Source organism: Caloenas nicobarica, chromosome 2 (genome assembly GCF_036013445.1).
Source record: "Caloenas nicobarica isolate bCalNic1 chromosome 2, bCalNic1.hap1, whole genome shotgun sequence".
NCBI classification, from domain to species: Eukaryota; Metazoa; Chordata; class Aves; order Columbiformes; family Columbidae; genus Caloenas; species Caloenas nicobarica.
The window spans coordinates 45571688-45592468 of NC_088246.1; the positions used below are offsets into that span (position 1 = coordinate 45571688).

A 20781-nucleotide genomic window follows, 5' to 3' on the forward strand; every position below is an offset into this window, starting at 1 on the left:
GTGCCTGGTTTGCTCTGAGCGCTCCCGGCTGGGAGAGGCTGAACTGTCTTACTGCTCTAAAATCCTTTTACTAATCTAAAATTCACGACTGTTTACATTCCTCTCAGAGGCAGCCATGATATTCGCAAGCAAAATGCATTGCATTATTATTCATTTATAATGATTACATTATTATTAATTTAGCGGGGGTCCCTGACTCTCCCCGCGTTGGCGGAAAGGGCGTCCGGCTCCCGCTCCCGACGAACGCACCTTGCTTACGTCACGACCCCGCGTGACGCAATGCCGAAAGCACTTCCACCGCTGCCACGTCATAGCGCCGGTAGACGTTCGTGCTCGCGGAGCGGCGGAAGTAGCGGGAGGGGGGGCGTGGCGCTCAGGCGACCCGCCAATGGCGAGCGGCTCCGCTCGGAGGCCCCGCCCAGGCGGCCGCCGGCGGGAGGGGCGCGTTAAAGCGGCGGCGCGGCGGGGCCGATGGAGCCGGGCGGCGGGACGGAGGCGGGGGATGGCGGCGGCTGCTTCCTGTACTACGCGTACGGCAGCAACCTGCTGCGGGAGCGGCTGCTGCTGAGCAGCCCCTCGGCGGCGCTCTGCGCCGTGGCGCGCCTGCAGGTGCGTGCGGGGGAGCCCGGGGCGGCGGTGCCGCGGGCGGGAGGGGGCAGCCCGTGGGAGTCCGCTTGTCCCGGTGGAGCCGTGTGTGCGCCTGGCTCTGCTGCCCCAGGCCCGCTGGCCGGTCCCTCCTACCGGTAGCGGGGCGGCCGTGGCGCGGTTGGGGCAGGGGGGGTCCCCATCATCCTCGGCGCCGCGGCGTGGGGACAGTCGGGGCCTGCTGTCTGCGCTGCCCTCAGCCAAAAAAACCCCAAACGAGTTATATTAGTCCCGCCTCTGCGGGGTTTATCGTACTGGGTTTAACCAAGTCTGTAAGCCTGCAAGTTGAGACGTGTGAAGAGTTGTGAACCTGAAAGTCTAAGTAGCAGGTGCTTAGTTGGGTTTATAGGACAAAGTTTCTGGCAGTTTTGAAAGGATGATGCTTCATGTAAAAAAAAAAAAAAAAAAAAAAATCTAAATTCCTCCTTCCCCTCTGCAACAGTGGTTACAAGTGAGAAGCCCTCCCCACACCATGTGTCAGGCGGGACGGAAGCTTTCACCCCGTGCCGCACAACTGCAGCGGGCACCTTCCTGCGCCCACGCCTGGGGTTCTTAAATGTTCGTATGTCAAATTGGCTTTGATGTAGGCTTGGAAATACGAGCTCGTGGTTGTCAAGCTGTTGACATGCACATCTGTGCAACTGGAAGGATCCTTGGAGGAGCAGAGCATTGATTGATACCACTTAAGGATGACTTGAAGGTTCTCTTGGGGTAACTGGCAGGAAACGATCTACATTAGAGCATATGAGGGAGTTCCAAAACCTTGTAATTAATAAACTCCCTGTAGTCAGGTGGTTGGTGTCTCTTGGGACCATCAACCTGGCAACTGAGGCCTCCTCATGTGAAGTGTGAGGCGCTTACAGATGCCGCTGAGGAGCTGGGCCTGCTGAGAGCCCAGCACCTTGCAGGATCAGACTTCAGAGGTGAGGAGAAGGGCAGTAGTGTTGCATACTTACCTTTGAGTAAAAGAGAGCCTTCTGCATCGGCCCCCCCTTTTGGGTTTCAGGTAGATTTTTCAGGTTAGGCAGTAAGCGTTGTTTGCCACGCCGCAGGTTGGCTGTTGAAGAGCTGTCAGTCAGGCGCCAGCTTTTCTATCTGGCCTTCGACCGACTGCTGTGCTCCCTGCTAACGCCGGGTGGCTTCGCTCCCTTGCTTCAAGCTGGGACATCACTGATCCTTGGGAGTGAGGAAGCACACTGAGGTTGGAGCTGGTTTCTGTGGACTGCTCTGTGGTAGTACCATGTGTGCTTAAAAAAAAAAAAGGAAAAATAGGCTGTAAACAGAGTACTTTACATGCTAAACTAGAATATTAAATTCCCTTTTCTCTTTTTATTTTTTAAAGCTCTGTTAATCTTCAATCAAAAGCTGTAAGAAATGGGATGTGTAGCAATCACAGAAAGTGTACTACACTGCTACTTAGAAGAAGGGCCAAAGACCACGCTCTTGATCCAAGACCGTATCTAGCATGTTTGTTCCCTCCTCCCTGCTGTGCCGCCTGCAGTTGCCCGCGTGGCCTAACAGAGGGTTCCTGCTTCCAGAACTGGAGCTAACTGTGCTGTTTCTGTGCAGTCGCTGTTGCCATTCTTGGGTGGTACCTGATGGTTTTATACACCTCCTCATAGGTATTCAGTGCAGGTCAGGTCCAAGAAAATATAAGTGGAGGAATAAAATAAAAATTGGTTGTTGTTTTGTTGGTTTTTGGTTTGTTGTTTGTTTGGTTTTTTTCACTAGATTGCTGTGAACACACTTGGCTCTACAGGATTATTTCCTTGGAGCTGCCCTGCAAGCACATGTCTACATCTATAACTTCAGTCTGTGACTCGACTGGAATATTTACTTGTCTGCAAACTACTTAGGCTTGACTGTCTGCAGGGTCTAGTCCATAGTTCTCATGCAGTAATCCAGTGACCTGAACATTGCAAAGCCGTTGTGCAGCAGGTTGTGGAATGGTTGATGACTAGTATGTCTAAGTAAAATTTTTTTTTCTAGTGAAGTTTAATAAAGGACATTTTATGAGGAAGGAAGATGATTCTATGATGGAGTAAACAGTATGGCTTTGCCAGGCTGCTGATTATTGCTTACACTCACAAAAAAATTAGATAAGTGTTCTGATCAGTGCTGTTCGTCTGTCTGTAAGACTCCAACTACTCACCTTTAGTAGCCTGTTCCCCATATCTGTTAGGACAAATTACAAGAAGGTAATGTGTCTCAGAAAGTGAATATTAATATGTACACACATATATACCAAATTAAAATTATAGCTTGAAGAGGGTGACCATGAGAAATTAGCAAAGCTGTGGGGTTGTATAGGTTTGGGGTTTATTTTTGTTGTTGTTTTAAATTCTGTTTGCCTTTGCCAGATTTTGTTCTTGCGGTTAAACAGGTAGCCTTCCTTAAAGTTGGTTTTGTGTTGGTTTCTTGTTTGTGTTTTTTTTTTTTCTTTCCCTTCTCTACTGCAAGGGAAGTATCCACAAATTGGCTAACAAGTCGGAGTGGAAACTGAGTGTATGGAGTCAGATGGGAAATCACACTGGGAAAATGCAAGAACCTGTTATTCTCTTTTGCCTATATAGTAATATTATTTTAGAAATCAAGTATCTCTCTTCCTTACAAGTGATGTTTTACCTTGAAAAAACCTGACTAAGCTCACTCAGGGAGGCATACGCCTTGGCTTAAAAATACTCAAGAATGTGCCAGTTGAGTGATGAGATGGCATAAAACACTTGAAAATACACAGGATGGTGCTTTATAATTGGGCAGTTGTATTAGTGCATGAGGACAAGACCCAACGCTCACTATCTTATAGGCTTCTTTACCCCTAACTATTTTCCTGGTAGCATTTGAGTCTTATAACGGCACCAAAAGCTGCAAAGGAACTGGTACCAGGTAGGCCTAATGAGAAGCCCATCAGTGATTCCATCACTGCCAACTTGGACAAAAGCTGACGTTTCTTCAGCACTACTGTATTTACTGCACAACTGAGTATGTGTGCTACTCTTGAGAAAGGGCTACCTCTGCTTTCTTCTCATCGCTAGAAATTGTTAGCTAATGTTTAGGCCAGGCTACTAAGGGGTTTGGATGTTAATCCAGGTCTCTGCAAACCAAGACTTTTATCGGTCATGCTCTCTGTCAGATTTCTCTTCCCTTTGTCCCAGGGCTGTCGTTTCTCATGGCGAGGTGGAAGAGGCTGACTTTAGCCCCTGTGACGTGGGACCTGGATCAGTTCCTGCCTGTCCGTTCCTTCTGTGGGTCCAGCTGACTACTTGTAGCCTCTCCTTTAGCTGCCCTTTTCATGTCAAGAATAGCCAACGGCCCTTTATCTGAACTGAAAACTGATTCTCTGCCTTGGTTTCATTTGCAGGATTTTAAGCTCGAGTTTGGCCATCATCAAGGCAGGACAAGTTCTGTCTGGCATGGAGGTGCAGCTACCATTGTTCAGAGCCCTGGAGACGAAGTATGGGGAATAGTGTGGAAAATGAATGCTAGCAATTTAAGTTCACTGGATAAGTAGGTGACTTAACTTTTGCTGTCTTCTACTATATTAGGGAACAATTGAAAAGTAGCAGTTATCTTTCGGTAAAGAGCTGTGTGGAAGCTTTGGTGATGAAATCAAGAAGATGCTTTGAATTTTAATGTGTGGATTTCGCTTCACAGTACATGTATTGACTTCTAACACATTTGTGATTTTGAAAACAAATGACTTTATTTTCAAGCTAAAGCTGCTTAAGGGTATTTTAATAAGGTGTGGACCTTGATTTGGAGCTGATATATTGGTCAGGCTCTTTTTTTTTTGTTTGTTTGTTTGTTTTTTTGTCCTCAAAATGTCCTGTCCCTTAAATTACTCTGAACTCTGTCCTGTGACACTTTTTTCGTTGCTTTAGGGAGAGTGTCCTTTGGCACTGACATCAATTTATGTCTTTATATATCTGTAGACTCCAGTTGTAGTGGAAAAGGAAGGGATCGAGGACAAGACTTTGCAGAAGTGAAGGTGGTCTTTAATATAGGCAAAGGGACCTTTTAAAGAGGTTGTTTTGTATGTCTTCTCTTGCAAGGATTCAATCTTCTGTGAACTTCAGGTAGATCCAGGCAGGGAGCTGGAGTGTTGTCTTTTTTTTTTTTTTTTTTTCCCCTTTGAATGGGAGAGGCTGCCTGCACCACTACAATGCATGATGGAAAATGTTCTGCCTGTGCTTGATAATTAAGACAAGTTTTAGACAACCTGAGCAAGTCATTCCCAGGCTGAAGTCTGGAGGACCACCTGGGTAGACAAATCAAGGAGTAGCATAACTTCTTCTAGGGTCTAAGGCAGGACTTAGAACTTAATCTCCACAATTTTGGCTGGTGGCATGTGTTTATTGCAGCTTTTGGGTTGTGCCTGCGCAGCGTGGTGCTTCTGGTACACAAGGATCCTTTGTTCAGGGCAGTTCATCACTGTCAATTAATTCCAGTAGAAATCTGGGCTAGTGAGGCTAAGGAAGCAGGGCATATTAAACCCATTGAAAGCATTACATTAATACAGTTCTTCTGCCTCTGGTACTGTTGCAATCTTGGTTATGGCTGCACCGTGCTGTGTAGACATGTCCTTATAACCTTGGCCATGAAACTTGAAGTTCCAACTTGCTTTTCGTTGCCTACAGTGAACCTGAAATACAACAAACGGTTGCCCAAGTTCTTTTAGTACATCGTGGGAATGGGCACGCTCAGCACTCTCATGTCCTGGTTGGGAATGTTAGTCGCAGCAGGAGGGCATCTAGCTGGTATGCCTCTGGCTGGGGAGAGCTTCACACGTCCCTGCTTTACCTCCTCTGTTGCTTACACTAGGACTTACCTCTTGGTGCCTTTTCTGCTGACCTTTACTGAAATCTCCTGATTTACCATTCTTCCCTAAAGTGTAAACCGCAGAAACATAAAAGTCCTATCTGGTAGCTTTGATAGTAATGTTTCGCCCCCTGCTATGGGGACAGCATTTTGTATTTTGACTTCTAAAAGTGTTGTTTATGTACTATAGAATTGCGGATCCCTGGCATTTGTTTGATAGGGGATAAACTTCAGTGCTGGCTGAGATGCTAGAGCCTTAAGTGCTGTACCATCACCAAAACCAGCAGCACAGTCACTAGCATTAAAGATTGCTTTTTTCCCAGCTGCCTCATTGATGCCATGAAGGTGGACTGGAAATGGAAGGAAACAGGATGTGGTTTTGGCTTTTATAATAATAGTCGAAAATGTTCTTCTAAGGATTGCTCCTAACCAACCCAAAAGAGCTTGCATGTGTTCCTGCTGAAGAACTTGGGATTCTTTAGCTGTGCAGAAGCACATATATTTGTAAGTTCTCAACCAAGTTATTTCTTGGAATTTCCAGGTATCAAGAAAAAAAAAAAAAATTACTGCTTGCCCTTCCCCGCTGCCTTTTTTTCTCCCAATCTGGATAAAGAAGTCTGTGCTTTGTTATCCAGAAGGAGAGGAAGGAACATGTAATTGATGCTGCATGTAATTAGTTGAAATACAAGTAAAACAACATAATTATAGAAAACAAATATGGGAGGGGAATTTTTTGCTTAGATGGCTGTACTTTTTGGCTTCACATGCATTTTTGGTGCTGTCTCATGGTCAGATTATTTTTTTTTTGTCCTCTGTACCTCACAAATCTCTAAGTTACAGTCTAAATCATGACTTTTCCTCATATATCCTAGCAATGGATGTTATTTAACTGGAACATTTTTCTTGCTGTTACACACCTGTGTGACTTATTTTGCAGTTTGTTGGCCTTGAATCTGCAGTTAGCTTCCAGTCTATATTTGCACTTAACCTAGTTACTCACCTAACACGGCCTGTGTTTTGTACATTAAATAACTTGAAATGGTAGTAAGTCTTTGAAAGAAAGATATATTGTCAAAACTATGTTCTGACAAGCAGCATTAAAACCCATGTTGTGACTCGTATCTAAAGTTAATTGTGCTATAAAGTCTGTCTTGTGTTGCTTAAACTTTTTGTTTACTTCTTACTATTTCCTCAGACTTTAATTGGTGGCTAAATGCTAATGGTCAAATACAATAAGTAGCCTTGGTTTTGAGTTTGTTTTTGTTTTCCTAAGACAGCATGATTGTGCTAATTAAAAAAAAAATAACAAAAAGGGTTTTGCCCTGATCTAGCTTATTGTTGCTGTACATGTCTTGTGCAAATGAAAGGTTGTCTTGGATTATTCATTGGAATGTGCCCTGGAAGAGTTGTGCGAGTTTCCCCTTATTCAAATGTAACACAATGGGTGAGATAAAACTTTGCAATTGTTCATTATCTGAGAGGAAGGTAATGAATATGTGCCTGGGTCATTAATTCTGATAATCTTGGTTATGTTCCTCTTGCAGATTACCAGACTTGCACAACAATTAATTCACAAGGAGTATTCTCTAACTTTGCAAGTTAACTGCTAGTCACCTATCTTACAGAGCTGAAATGATAGAAGTGAATGCTGCTGCTTCTTTAGAAACTTACTTTTTGATATGAAACAAGTTTGCACAAAAAGGGCAGGAATATGTTTTGCTTTATTTTTCTTTAAGACTGTTAACTGCATAGACCAGTGTCGTGTGTTGAATTCTGTTATAATAAATGCATATGTGTAATTGCACAGTTTGCTTGAAAGATGCATCAGTTATTTGGCATGAAAGAAATATATGTCCTTTACAGGCAAGAGGGAGTTGAAGGTGGCATTTATGTCCCAATAGAAGTTAATGTCCACACTGAAGCAGGAAAGGTACTGACCTGTCGAAGCTACCAGATGAAGGACTATGTCTGTGGTCCCCCTTCTCCTCAGTATAAAAAGGTACGTGTTGCATCACTGTAATTTTTGAGAGAATGAATAGAAGTATATAATGCAGTAGTTCTGTTATATTTTAAAGGTACTTTATTTACAGTGGATGGAAGGCATGAGAAGCTCTAATGTAAAGGTATAACTTAACCCTTGTGCAATGTAATAGTGTAATGATGCTCGCATAAGATTGCCAGCTCTTAAAGGCCTACTAAATCAGTTTCATTTTTTGGCTTAGTTATGCCTTACATGAAGCCTCTGTTTAACTCGTAAATTAGTTATGACTGATGCAAGGATTTCTGAAGGATGTTCTTTACATAGATGCAGCAATTCTCTGTTTGAAAAAGTAATGTGCTCCACTAAAAGGACAGAGGGAAGCTTCGGGGGGGAGAATACAGCACCTGGCTTGTAATCTCAAGGACACAGATTATCCCTATTGTCTTATGAAGTATCTTACCATCATATAATACAAGAGTCCAACTGCCTCCTTTTATCAGGAAGAGGAGGGGCAGGTGCCAATCTCTTCTCTCTGGTGACCAATGACAGAACCCGAGGGAATGTCAGGAAGATGTGCCAGGGGAGGTTTAGGTTGGACATCAGGAAAAGGTTCTTCACCCAGAGGGTGGTGGAGCACTGGAACAGGCTCCTCAGGGAGGTGTCACGGCCCCAAGCCTGACAGTGTTCAAGAAGAGACTGGACAAGGCCCTCAGACACATGGTGTGAACTGTGGGGTTGTCACATGCAGGGCAGGAGTTGGACTCGATGATCCTTGTGGGTCCCTTCCAACTCAGGACATTCTAGCACCAGATGCATCATCAGTGTATCACAGGACTTCCCGCAACATTGCAGAGCGCTGCAGGGTTCCCACTTGAAGGCTGGCGACGCAGAAGTGTTTCAACACCCTTCTGCAGCACGCTGACTCTATAGAGACACATGATCCAGTCACGCAGCAGGCCTGACCTGCTTAGCTTGTGAGATCCGATGCAGGTCCCAGCCTCGGGCAGCATGACTGCATGTCTGGAATTGTGCAGCTATTAGCAATTGCAGATAGACATCACTGTAACATGTTGACTTTTTCAGCCAAAAGCAAAGGAACAGGGCTTGATCTTGTTAAATCCCAAGCGTGCCACCTTCTCTTACCTGAGGGACTCGTTCCTATGACTCAGCTTCCAGGGGGACAGCTAAGGCCAGCTGCTGCAGGACTTCTGAAAACAAAGCTTGCTTAGAAAGCAGGCTCTGCTGCTTCACAAACCTCCTCCCTGCCAACCCACATCCTGTCAGGACAAATCTTTCATGGCTTTTCAGGGAGTTAATACATAGTCTGCTGCTGTGTGTCAGCTCTCACTACTGTGCTGTAACAGCAGACCTCTGATATTGGCAGCTTTATCTAGCTGGATGTTCCCTCCTGCTGTTGTCAGGGTCAGCTTTTAGTTCTCTTCTTCACCCCTGTGCCCAGCTTTTATTTCGTCAAGTTAACCAGGCAGGAGGGGTGAAAATTTAGTACAGGTGACTGCATCAGCATACAGCGATCTACATCCATCTACTGTTGTGTACTTTTTGTGGCAAAGTTCATCCTTTCTAGACACTTCATCCTTGAATTTCCTGGCTGTTGAATGCATAAAAGAATATTTACAATATTGTCAGCTTTTAAAATCTGCATATTTATCTATTCATTTCGATATGGGAGCTTGCTGGTGTCTCCTTTCCCCTCAATGGCACTTTTTTTTTCTTGCGCAAATACGTTTATGCGCAAAAGTTTATTTTGTATGTAGAAGGAAAGCTGCAGTAACAAACTGTAAGGAATCTCTGCTTTTTCACTAAGCTAAGTATCTGTTACTGTTACTCCTATAACCTGTCTAGGTACTCACTGTTGTGCCTTGGATTCGAACAGCTTAGTTTTAAAAATAACTTCAATAATATACGCTGCTTCTCACTCAGATGTGATACTAAGGCTGGGTGAAGGCATAAAAAGTTTTCATCATTGCTGGAAGAAAGAATGGAATAACTGAATAACAGCGTAATTGTACAGTCTTGTGCACATTAGTAACATATCAGGATCTTAGGGGTATGCCTTAGCAGTTACAAGCCTTTTCAGAGGAATTTTGTTGACACTATTAAGGTCTTCAGTGGTCTTCCAGAAGCTTTTTGCTGACTTTAGGCACAAATAGCATTATTTGGGATGAATGTTTTTGTTACCTTAAGTGGTTCTTCCTACACGTGTAAATGGTTGGAGGGGTCTGTCCTTCCTAATACTATTATTGAAGACTTTTTTTTTTTTTCCCTCCCCCTTTTGATTATAGGTTATCTGCATGGGTGCAAAACAGAATGGCTTGCCAGCTGACTATCAGAAGAAATTAGAAGCTATTGAAACGAATAACTATGCAGGGCCAGTGCCAATCATGGAAGAGATTGAAGCTGCTATTAAAGCAAAGAAAATAAATTCTTCATAGAATCCCTCTGCACTTGCTTGGCCATTCACCTTGATTTAGATACCTCTCCTCACTGTGCTGATCAGCAGTTTATTTATCAAGAAAAGATGAGTTTGCTGTGCATGTACAGTAAACCATTAGACATAATTTGCACTCTGAAGGCACACTGACATTGGTAATTTCTTTGCTTTGTATGTATAGCTTAAGTACCTGCTGAAGTTTTTGCAGATTTAGAAATTATCTTTCTGTAATTGTCATGCAGTGCTGCATGAAAATTCGTGCTTCATGTCCTGTTTACTGACCTTTTTAAAAGAAAAAAGCCATCTTAATGAGTATTGGCATCTGTTGCCTTCTGAGGAATAAGGGCTGCAGGATCAGGCCCTTTGTTCTTATAATGTGGTATACACAATTATCAAGAATTTCAAAGATTTGTTAGATGCAAAGTAGACTCAAAACTCTAAACCAAAACTAAACTTTTTCCCTCTGCTGCTTCTCTTAATGGTTTGAGGCCCAACCTATCTGAAGCTATGGTGTTCTTGTTTCTGTTTATATAGTTATCCAAGAAAGATAAGAAATATGTTTTTTAACTATCTCCATGTTATTTAGTCCAAAAGGCAACCCAGGCATGAAGACAACATTCAGCAAAGGATCTCATTCAAAGCATAATGGACTCCTCCTATCTATGTCTAGTAATCATCATAAGTCATCTGGTTAGGTACAACCAACAGATTTTAAAGAATTCATTTTAGCTGGATAATTCCAATGTATTTTGAAATGACCTTTTTTACTAGCTTGTTGCTTATCTAGGCCTCAGTCTTGTGTCCAGTGAAATCAGGAAGTCTCCTGTGAGTCCTAGTGCATTTGTTTCATGGTTTTGTTTGTCAAACCCCAGATGAACATACTTAGCCTCTCTTTTTTCCACAGCTTCACAATCTCCTGCAAAACTGGAAGCTCTTGTAAGGTTTAGAGTACTTATCTTCATGGTACTTGACAATCCCTGTAGTTGGTCTGTGGGGGACAAGGAAAAATTTACAATCTGGAAGATTTCAAACCACTGAATTTTGTCTTCTGTACAGTGTTATGTTTTTGTTTTGATGTACAGAGGGGTGCAAGATATAATCAGCATCACTGCGTGACTACTTAGATAAACGATGACAAAGTAACAGACTTATCATGTCTTCTCTGCACAAAATTTTTCTGTAAACTGCTGCCACGGATGTATAGGTGCTGTCCTGATGTCATATGCTGATTTCTAGAGCTGGGCACGGTGACCCCAGTAAAACATGGTACTTTCTGTATTAGCACTGTCTGGTCTGAGTGAATAAAACTGCAATTACCAAACATCTCCCTGGTCTGTTCAAGGCATGCTTCAAGAATATGTGTGGTGCTTATGTCAGCAAGAGCTGGTGATGTGGAAACGTTAACTGAAACTTCCATGGGCTATTTGCATTTTTAATGGTATAATTCCAGTACGGAGGGCGAAACTTCATGCATGAACACACTCCTCAATGTCAGCACTGCTTCTTTTGCTTTACCCTTCCCATGCTCCTTTAGGCTCTCGGACTTTTAAGTGGGTTATTTTACTCTTTTGAGAAGAAAACAGAAAATAATATTCTGATGGATATCCCCTCTGCCCCTTGGGGAGAACTGGCAGAAGGTTCTTGATGCCTCCTGTTGAGGAAAATGGTGGGAGCTCCTGAGGGCCGAGGGAAGGCCTCCTGTCCCAAGGCGGGACCCCCGGCAGCTCTCTCGGAGGAGGAGGCCTTCCGCCATGCCGGTGTGGGGAGCGAAAGGTGGTGTTCGTGAGGGAGAAGAGCCCTTCGGCCATGCCTGCGTGGGGAGGAGCCGGGGCGGGAGCCACCGTGTGTGGGGCGGGAGAAACCCAGCGCGGGGCGGGAGCTCCTTTCCGGCGGGCAGGAGGGAAGCACGCGTGGGCCGGCCGCCGCCCCGCTCCTCCCATCGCCCCCTTCCCTTGGCCGCTGCGGTGAGTGGGGAGGAAGGGCCGGGGGCGGAGGAGGGTCGCGGGGCCGCCGCCCGCTCCGTTGGCCGCTCCCGCCGGCTGTGCGGGAGGAGCGGCCGCCATGCCGTGAGGGGCGGGTGGCGGGACGGGGCGCTCGGCGCAGGCGGGAGGGGACCGTGGGGTTGGCGGCTGCCCAACCCCGGGAGAGTGCCGGAGGGTGCAAATCAAAGTATTCAGCATTTTGTAAACCAAAGTTTCTCCCTTACGGCGTGAAGGGCTGCGAGGTGGAAAGGGAAAGAGCTTCGCCCTGGCGGCTCCCCGCGGCGTCCGCCTCTTGGCGAACCTCTCGCGCTCCCGAATTGAAAATGTTGGGACTTTTTTTTTTTTTTTTTTCGTGTTTCTTCAGCAGGGACCCCCCGCTCCAGCCTCCGGGGAGGAGGTTGCCGAGTGGCAGGGGGCGAGGAGCGCGGCAGGCAGCGCTGCCCCCGCAGCGACCCGGCGAGCGAAACGGCGCCTTCCGACAAATACACGGGAATAAATACTTTTTTATAGCTGCTGGCCGGTGATTTAATTCTGCTTGAAGGCCGCAGGGGAAGGGCAGCGAGGGCCCGGGGGAAGCGGGAGGGAGCGCCCCGCAGCCGGGCGGGGGGCGCCGGCTGGAAGCATCGCCCGCCTCGCCTTTCCCGCCAGCGACGGGTAAAACAGTAAAAAAAAAAAAAAAAAAAAAAAAAAGGCCATTAATTTGCCCTACACCTGACTGAAGATCCGTATCCGTGCGCTGACTCAACGTGGGAGTCGTTTTGGCCCGGGTGCTTTGCTCATTTAATAGGAAAGAGGCTGGAGAGGCGGGGGCGTTTTGGGCAGGGGTGGTGGCCCGTGGCTGTGGGGAGGCCGTGGCGTGGCGGGAGGGTGGTCTTAATTCCCACCCCTGTGCTGCTGGCATCTGCGGTTAACTCAGCCTCACCTCGGAACTTAGGAGCCCGCGTTGCTGGGCGGGTGGACGCGCAGGCACAAGCGAGCGGTGGTGTTGGGCAGGTGGAGTGGCTGTGGCTAATTAGGTTTGCTGTTAATGGCCGGGACAAAGCGTGGGAGATAGAATGAGGAGAGCTGTGAACCTGCGATTCCATCAATCGCAACTTTAATTGTAGAATTTAGTGCAGCTTGAATGTGAAAATAGTAAATAATAGTAGGAAATAGGGTGTGGATGTTGCGTACTTAGACTTCAGTAAGGCCTTTGACACTGTATCCCTCAGCATTCTCCTGGAGAAGCTGGCAGCTCATGGCCTGGATGGGTGTACTCTGTGATGGATAAAGAACTGGCTGGATGGCCGGGCCCAAAGAGTTGTGGTGAACAGAGACAAATCCAGTTGGCGGCCAGTCACGAGTAGTGTTCCCCAGGGCTCAGTATTGGGGCTAGTTCTGTTTAATCTCTTTATCAATGATTAAGACAAGGGGACCAAGTACACCCTCAGGAATTCTGCAGATGACACCAAATTGAGTGGGAGTGTTGATCTGCTGGAGAGTAGGAAGGCCATACAGAGGGATCTGGACCGGCTGGATCATTGGGCTGAGGCCAATTGTATGAGGTTTAACAAGGCCAAGTGCCGGGTCCTGCACTTGGGTCACAACAACCCCAGGCAGCGCTACAGGCTCGGGGAAGAGTGGCTGGAAAGCTGCCTGGCAGAGAGGGGTCTGGGGGTGTTGATTGACAGCCAGCTGAACATGAGCCAGCAGTGTGCCCAGGTGGCCAAAAAGGCCAAGAGCATCCTGGCTTGTATCAGGAGTAGTGTGGCCAGCAGGACTAGAGGAGCGATTGTGCCACTGTACTTGGCACTGATGAGGCCCCACCTTAAATACTATGTTCAGTTTTGAGCCCCTCACCATAAGAAGGGCATTGAAATACTAGAGAGAGTGCAGAGGAGGGCAATAAAGCTGGTGAAGGGTCTGGAGCACCAGTCTGATGAGCGGCTGAGGGAACTGGGGCTGTTCAGCCTGGAGAAAAGGAGGCTGAGGAGAGACCTTATCGCTCTCTGCAACTACCTGAAAGGAGGTTGTAGCATGGAGGGTGTTGGTCTCTTCTCCCAAGTAACAAGTGATAGGACAAGAGGAAATGGCCTCAAGTTGCACCAGGGGAGGTTTAGATTGGATATTAGGAAAAAATTATTCACGGAAATGGTTGTCAGGCGTTGGAACAGGCTGCTCAGGGAAGTGGTGGAGTCACCATCCCTGGAGGTGTTTAAAAGGCATTTAGACAATGTTCTTAGGGACATGGTTTAATGCTAGAGTTAGGTTATGGTTGGACTTGATGATATTGAGGGTCTCTTCCAACCTAAATGATTCTGTGATTCTATGTTTCTATGAAAAGCAGTTCCATTTTTTTAGAGATGCCAGCAAATAATTTCCCTCCATCTCTTAAAAAAAATCCTCAAGATTTCTCTGATTGAAGAAAATTTGTTTGCTTTTTTTAGTAGTGGTTTCTTCTTATTTATTGAACTTTGCCCACCAGAATGGAGTTATCAGGAAGCCACATAAAGTCTTTTTGACAGAGGCTTGTTAATTCATCCAAATATTGTTAATAAAGTTCTGTTTCTTTAAAAGCACGCTGTTAGGAAATGTAGCAGCAAAACCTGTGAGGGATATGAATATTTCTTGAAAAACCTGTGTGTTTTAAACAAAAAATTGTTAATTTACCAGGTGGAGGCAGAAATAATTTCTTATGTGTTCTTTTGTATCTGTTGCTTTTCAAACAAAAAGGAATGGCTGCAAAAGCCTGTGCTACAGTCAAAGGAGAGAAAGAGAGGAGGGAGGAAAAATCACTGAAAGATGCTGATCCCAGAGCAATGTGAAATCACATAAGTTGTAGTGGATTTACTCTAATGTGATATTAATGTATGACTCTCAGGGCGTTCATTGACATGGGTAGAATCTATGATGGTATTTACACACAGATTGCAAACTGGGGTATGATGAGTGTGTTTTAACTCATAGATACAAAATATCATTTAAGATTAGTACAGAGACTCTGTACAAGCTCTACCAGTGGCACCATTTGTGCTATAAAAATAAAAGGCTATTTTTTAGTAACTCTGGGAATATATTGCATCGTTTCTCATCAAAACTTGCACACTTTTTGTCTAATATATGTGTCCATTTGCTTCCAGTCTCTACTCATTTTTTACTGTTCTTGAACTATGTAAAATAGTTGAAGTTCTTTTAAAAGTGAGAGCTGCTGTGTGGAAATAGGTTCTGTTTTACTTATTTGTTATAGTCAAAGACTGGCTGCTGTGGCACACATCAAGTAAGATTTGGAAAATCAGTCTCTCCTGATGATACCCTGTTTCCCCAACAATAAGACCTACCCTGAAAATTAGCCCTGCCATGATTTTTCAGGATATTTGAGGATGCTTGAAATAGAAGCCCTACTCCAAAAATAAGTCCTAGTTACAGTTCATAAAAAAAGTCAATTTAAGTAGCGTCGAGGCAGGTATACATGTAAAAAAGTAAGCATCTTTTGGAGCAAAAATTAATATAATACCCTGTCTTATTTTTGGGGAAACTGGGTAGCAGAAAGTTGAGTTTAGACTGGCCTGAGTCTAGATTACCGTTATTAATGAAAAAGCATGGCCAAGTCTCTGGTTGTCCTCTTTCTGTAATGACTGCAGTGGGGTGGCTGGCACTGTAAAGCAGCTTTTCTCGGAAAACAAATCTGACTTGGAGACACAAAGGACACATATTTTCATGTGAAATGGGGCCCTATTTTCATACAGCCACCTCTCAAAGATTAATTGCATTTTGAATACCATGGGCAGAAGGCTATGCCAACAGGGACTCCATGAACCCTGGGCTGGCACTGAGCTTTATATGTGGGCACTTCGCTGTTGTCCTGCCAGAGCTTGCTAAGGACTGCGAAAATCCTGAAGATATTCCAGCTACTGGCAGCTGATAGCTGGGTATGTGGCATAGGACTTCTTTTCACAGGCAGTTTAGAGGAACAGTTTTTGTCAGAATAGCCAAGACTACAGAAGGAGTGGTATTGTCTGAGTTTTCAGCTCTTAGAAATATTCTAGTTTGGTCTTAAGTCAGCCGCGTTAAGGGACAGTTGCTAATTAATTTGCTCCTTCTGTTGCCTTTACTGCTTCATCCTATCCAGTCTCCTTGAGAGCAGCCAGCTCAATGAGGAGTGAATTCCCTCGTTCACCCAAAAGTGGAAATGTTTTTTGGCTATTCTTTAAGATACTTCAACCCCTTTATCTACAGAGTTTACATTTGGTAAGACCTAGTAGTGATAAACCAGCATATTCTTCACTGCCAAAGGACTTTCAGCACTGGAAGCTGAACAGGCCCAGCAGTTTTGTTATAAGAAAAGCAAGGAGATTTTAGCAAAAAGGGGATGTGAGAAGGGCAGGGCTGGGAAAGATATAAATGTATATATGCTTGCACAATGCTGAGAATAGAGGGAAGTCAGAAGAACTGCTAGATAAAAGTGCCAGTGCCTTCATGCAGAGGCCATCAGTGCCACTGCAGTTTATTGGCATGGATTATACAAAACCTTGCTGTAAGAACTGATCCTTTTACCGTACCTCTTGCTATGACAGATTTCATTTCCCTTTTTCATTTCCCTCCTTATCCCTGGCCCGATCTCCATTGTGCTTCCTCTTTGTTATTCTCAGTTGTGCTGCCTTATGATATGATATCCATCTCTTGCCACACTTGCTTCTCGCATCACTTCAATCCCCATTGACACTTCATTTGGCCGCGGCCCTATCTTCTCTCTCTTCTCTGCCTTTACAACAGATGGGTGACCACTCTGCTCTCTGGCTCTTTTTAATTCCTGATAGTCTGTTTTCTGTCTTCTTCACTTGACCAAAGCTGCTGTCCTCAAAATGGCTAACGGAATTTCCTCTCCAGCATCATTGGCAGCCTCTTGAGTAAGTCATTGTTTTTTCGTTTGTCCTCTCAGGAGCAAAAGTCTGTTCTGTTCCCAGATAGGAAGCTTTTCCCTATAAGCATCCCTCCTGTTGTCTCCCCATACTGGACTCTTGCTTTGCCCAGGTATCATATCTCTTGTCTCTCTCCATTCCTCCTTTGGTGTTTTCCTGTTTCAGCTGCTCTATCAAGTTTGCAAATCCCTTTCTCCCTGTGTACATACCTTTCTGTGTACAAACCTCAATGATAATGCTCATTTCTCTAAATATATGTGTTCACAAGCTGTTGCTGTTAGAGCAGGTGATCTGTCTTTACTGTAACTTGGTGGTATTTTACAAAGAATGGTAGGAGCATTAAGATGGCCTTCAGAGAAATGGTGTTATTCATTAGCCCTTTCAGAAATGGAAGAGCTCCAGAAATGAGGGAGTAGTTCTCAACAGTGGATGTTCTTAGACCTTGGTCAGTGCACTGAGGTGTTACACGCTAATTTATATATCAGTCTTTTCTAACAGCATCCCCATGACTGATGCCACATCAGTCACAAGAATTGCACTGGAATTGAATCCAGCATCAGCAGTGCCCAAGATAAGGCAAAGAACACTATATGCACTGTAGCAAGGACATGCTTTCAACACGTATTTATAAGCTGCATAAGCATTTATCTTTAAACATACCAGATGTGTAACCTAGCATTGCAAAACTAAGAGATTCTTGTAACAAGAGACTCAGTACTTTGTAACCTTGCGATCCCTCACAGAAAATACTCATGTTGAAGCACTATGGAAGCTGGGACTCTTTCCAGAAAGAGAGCTGGTGGACTTGCTGATTAGGTTGGGCGCTTCATGCTGTCAACGCTTTGGCCTTGTGTTTAAAAAACAAAAGAAAAACAAAACCAAAGTACAACAACAACAAAAACACAGCATCCACAACAGAAAACAAACAAACAAACAAAACAAAAAAACACACTAGCAAAGCAGAGTCGTGCATGTCAGAATCTTATGGGCAGTGTGTTTCTCTAAGAGAACAAGCACGTTTCTCAGGCTGATCAGGACTTTTAGGTGCTGTTGCACGTAGAACTGCTACTATAGAAAATTTTTGTGTTTACTTCAGTCTGAGTAGGACCTAAAGTTTCTTCATATAGCTGATGTACTTTGTTACAAACATGCACATACCTGCCTTGCTGTTAACTACATGTGGCAGGAAGTCTCTGTTCCAGCACTGTTTAAAGTGTTCAGCTGCTCATTTGATGTGGCATTTTCTTAGTCTATGGATGGTGGAAATTTCAATTTTTTCTTATTAAAAAAGACTGATGAAAATTACTATTTTCTTCAGTACTGGAGGTTGTGCATTTTTTTGCCTTGAAGTTAATATTGTTTCTGCAAATATCACTGAGTAGGTCATCATGTACAGAATTTATATTACCAGCTCTGACTTCCCTGCTTGGCATTTTTGCTCTTTCTCCTTTTCTCCCCTGATGCCTCTCTTTTTGATTGCTTTCTTGTTTCTCCGTTCTCTTGCAGATCACCTTGTGTGAAAGGGAACGTGTTCTCTCCTGCAGCACAGGAGTGCACACCCCTTCCAGTAGCAACCAGGCTCTGTACTGACTTGGACTTAGTCAGATGCAGGGCAGGCATCTTTGAGACCTTCTGATCTTTCCATGTTCCTGTCCTTTTGCTGTATTTATTCTTTCTTTTCTTCTCCTCTTTGTAGATGGATCTGAAAGAGGGAAGAAAATACTTGTATTTGGGTTTTACACGTGGCACCACTTTGGTTCATTTTTATGGTTTCCTGGATGTTTGCCTCAGTTCTCACAAAGTAGGAAGAAAGAAAGTGCATTAGGATAATGTGGTCCCAGAATAAGCAGAGCAAGCAAGGAACACTGGGTAGATGGAGTATCTTGAAATAAAAGAGTTAATATTTCTGTTGCATGTGTTTTAAGGTGACTCTTGCAAAAGCTTTAGAGTAAATGTTGTTTTCAACATTGTTTGGTGTTCATGTTAGAGTTCATTTATGGAATGAGCTTTCCCGAACAAAGAGATGTGCCAGTGTGGCTTCTAGGAAGCTGAGTGACTCAGAAATCAGCCACTTCATCTGGTAGGTCATGTGAATGGTGTAATGAAAGGTTGATTTGTCTGAGTAGATGCAGTCACTTACTCATGTGGTAAGAAAGTCAGATCACTTGGTTACATTCCCTTTGATTGAAAGAGTTTTGCAGTTTTGGAGTCGGCTGTGATCCAAGAAGGTTGTGCTGAGGATTTGTCTGGTCTCAGCCTTTGGAGGGCTCAGCTCTTAATGCAGTTATTTGTGTCAGCAGCAACCATAAGTTAGGACCTATTGGTCTCCTGAAGTCGGAGGAGCTAAGGGCATCTGGCCTGTGGTTTAAGTGCAGATATTGCTAAAATACAGTAGTGTAAACTGTGTCTTCCTCCAGCATCGAGCAGGAGAAGCTACACTGATGCAGACTGCAGCTTCTGGTGTGGAAAACCCATAGAAATGAGTTTATTCCAGTAGCAGAGTGCTAGGGAGCATTTGGAAAGTTTGCCAACACTGTAAATACCTTGGGAAACTGTGCACATTTTGTAACAGCAGAACTGGTACCTTTACAGACTTGTTGTTTTGTTTTTATTAATATGACTACAATAAGAACCTAAGGACGTTCTTCCAAATATCCCTTGACCCGCCGAAGCGACGTTTTACCTGTTACTGGAAGGTGACAGTAATTTGCATGGATCATGCAAATTCTCATCGTCCACGGGGAGGTGTTTTAGTTGTGATCTTGCAAAAAATCTGCTTTTTGTGTGGGAAATCACATGTGCAAATTTTATACATAAATAGTACCTAAATGAACTTAATGTTGAATAGTAATTACAATATAACTTCATGGCTGCTATGTGATATATTAACTGAAATTCAAAAAAAACCCTTTAGTAATGCAATAGAGAGCAGTCTGATCCTGATTCCTACTGTTTTATGCCTTGTAAATAAGAGTCGGAATAAATAGCCATCGAAAAAGATCTCTCAAGAGCTGGTAGAGAGAACGAGGGCATACACAGTATATGTATTTTTAGACAAGAAGAGAGCATTCATGCTAAAGAGTACGGTTTCCAAACAACATCTCTACAGCAATGAGAGGGTTTCCTGAGCCCACAGCTGTCTGGGTTAATGATCATGTTGTGTCTCTGCTTGTACGTACAGGGGCTGAGGTCAGGCACTCGAACCTAGGTGTTCGCACAGGCTTTAAAGTGGTATCTTCATTACAAGCTGTATTGGGTGCAATCTCCTCCCTTTATGAAGATGGAGGTGGGTTGGATGCCAAATCCAGTAATTAATATTAATTGTGATGCCATCTTCCAGGCCTAGTTCATCATACGGGGAAAGAGTCTGTGAATTCAGTTATTCTGTGCAATTCCTGTGCAAGGAGAGGTCCAGATTTTTTTGTGTGAATCACTGGAGATGGGATCTTGTCTATTAACACCCACTTATTTCAGTCCTTTCTGTAACATTGTTATTTCTCAGATTCTGAAAAACTGTATGTTTAACTTTTTTATGGCTACTCACCTGAATTTTATAAGATTAAACCAATGCAATGATATTTTCCCTGTTTTGCATGCTGTCTGAACCAATAGCTTTGGGAGTTGTGAAGTGCTCTGTGCCCCTAAGTGGTGTATTAGCTCTGAAATCTACAGCAGCATTTTCAGCCTTAGCAGCATTTTACTCTTGGCTTTCTTAACAGAAACAGTCACTACTGCCTCTCGAACCTGCTGCCCTGAAGCTAAACGCTTTTTTCTAGTTTAGCTAAAATTGTCTCAGAGTTCACAAGGCCTTGCTTATAGGAACAGTCATCGTATTGGCAACACTTTATACACAATCTGTTGTTGTAACAAAGAAAAAGCAAAGTGAGTTGTTACTATAATTAATTCCTCCTACAAAATCAATTGCTATGAAATGTTATTTTATTCTGTTTATTTCCTTGTCCAGATATGTTTGGACAGATGCCCTTCTTTGTCTATTGAAACATG

The 20781-nt window shown here is 44.1% G+C and overlaps 2 protein-coding genes across 4 annotated transcripts in view; both read left to right on the forward strand.

Annotated features, from left to right (window-relative positions):
* The first annotated feature begins 463 nt into the window (after window positions 1-463).
* On the forward strand, window positions 464-11200 carry GGCT (gamma-glutamylcyclotransferase). Its single transcript, XM_065629114.1, has 4 exons — window positions 464-609; window positions 4007-4152; window positions 7327-7462; window positions 9748-11200. Exons 1-4 carry the CDS (start codon window positions 472-474, stop codon window positions 9895-9897), a joined length of 570 nt encoding a protein of 189 aa, XP_065485186.1. The 5' UTR covers window positions 464-471; the 3' UTR covers window positions 9898-11200.
* Window positions 11201-11790: 590 nt separating this feature from the next.
* Window positions 11791-20781, forward strand: part of NOD1 (nucleotide binding oligomerization domain containing 1) — a 35736-nt gene continuing 26745 nt past the window's right edge. For all 3 annotated transcript variants that reach the window (XR_010605864.1, XM_065630129.1, XM_065630131.1), the window contains exon 1: window positions 11791-11860. The gene's annotated coding sequence lies outside the window, so the exon portion shown is untranslated. The remainder of the gene's footprint in view (window positions 11861-20781) is intronic.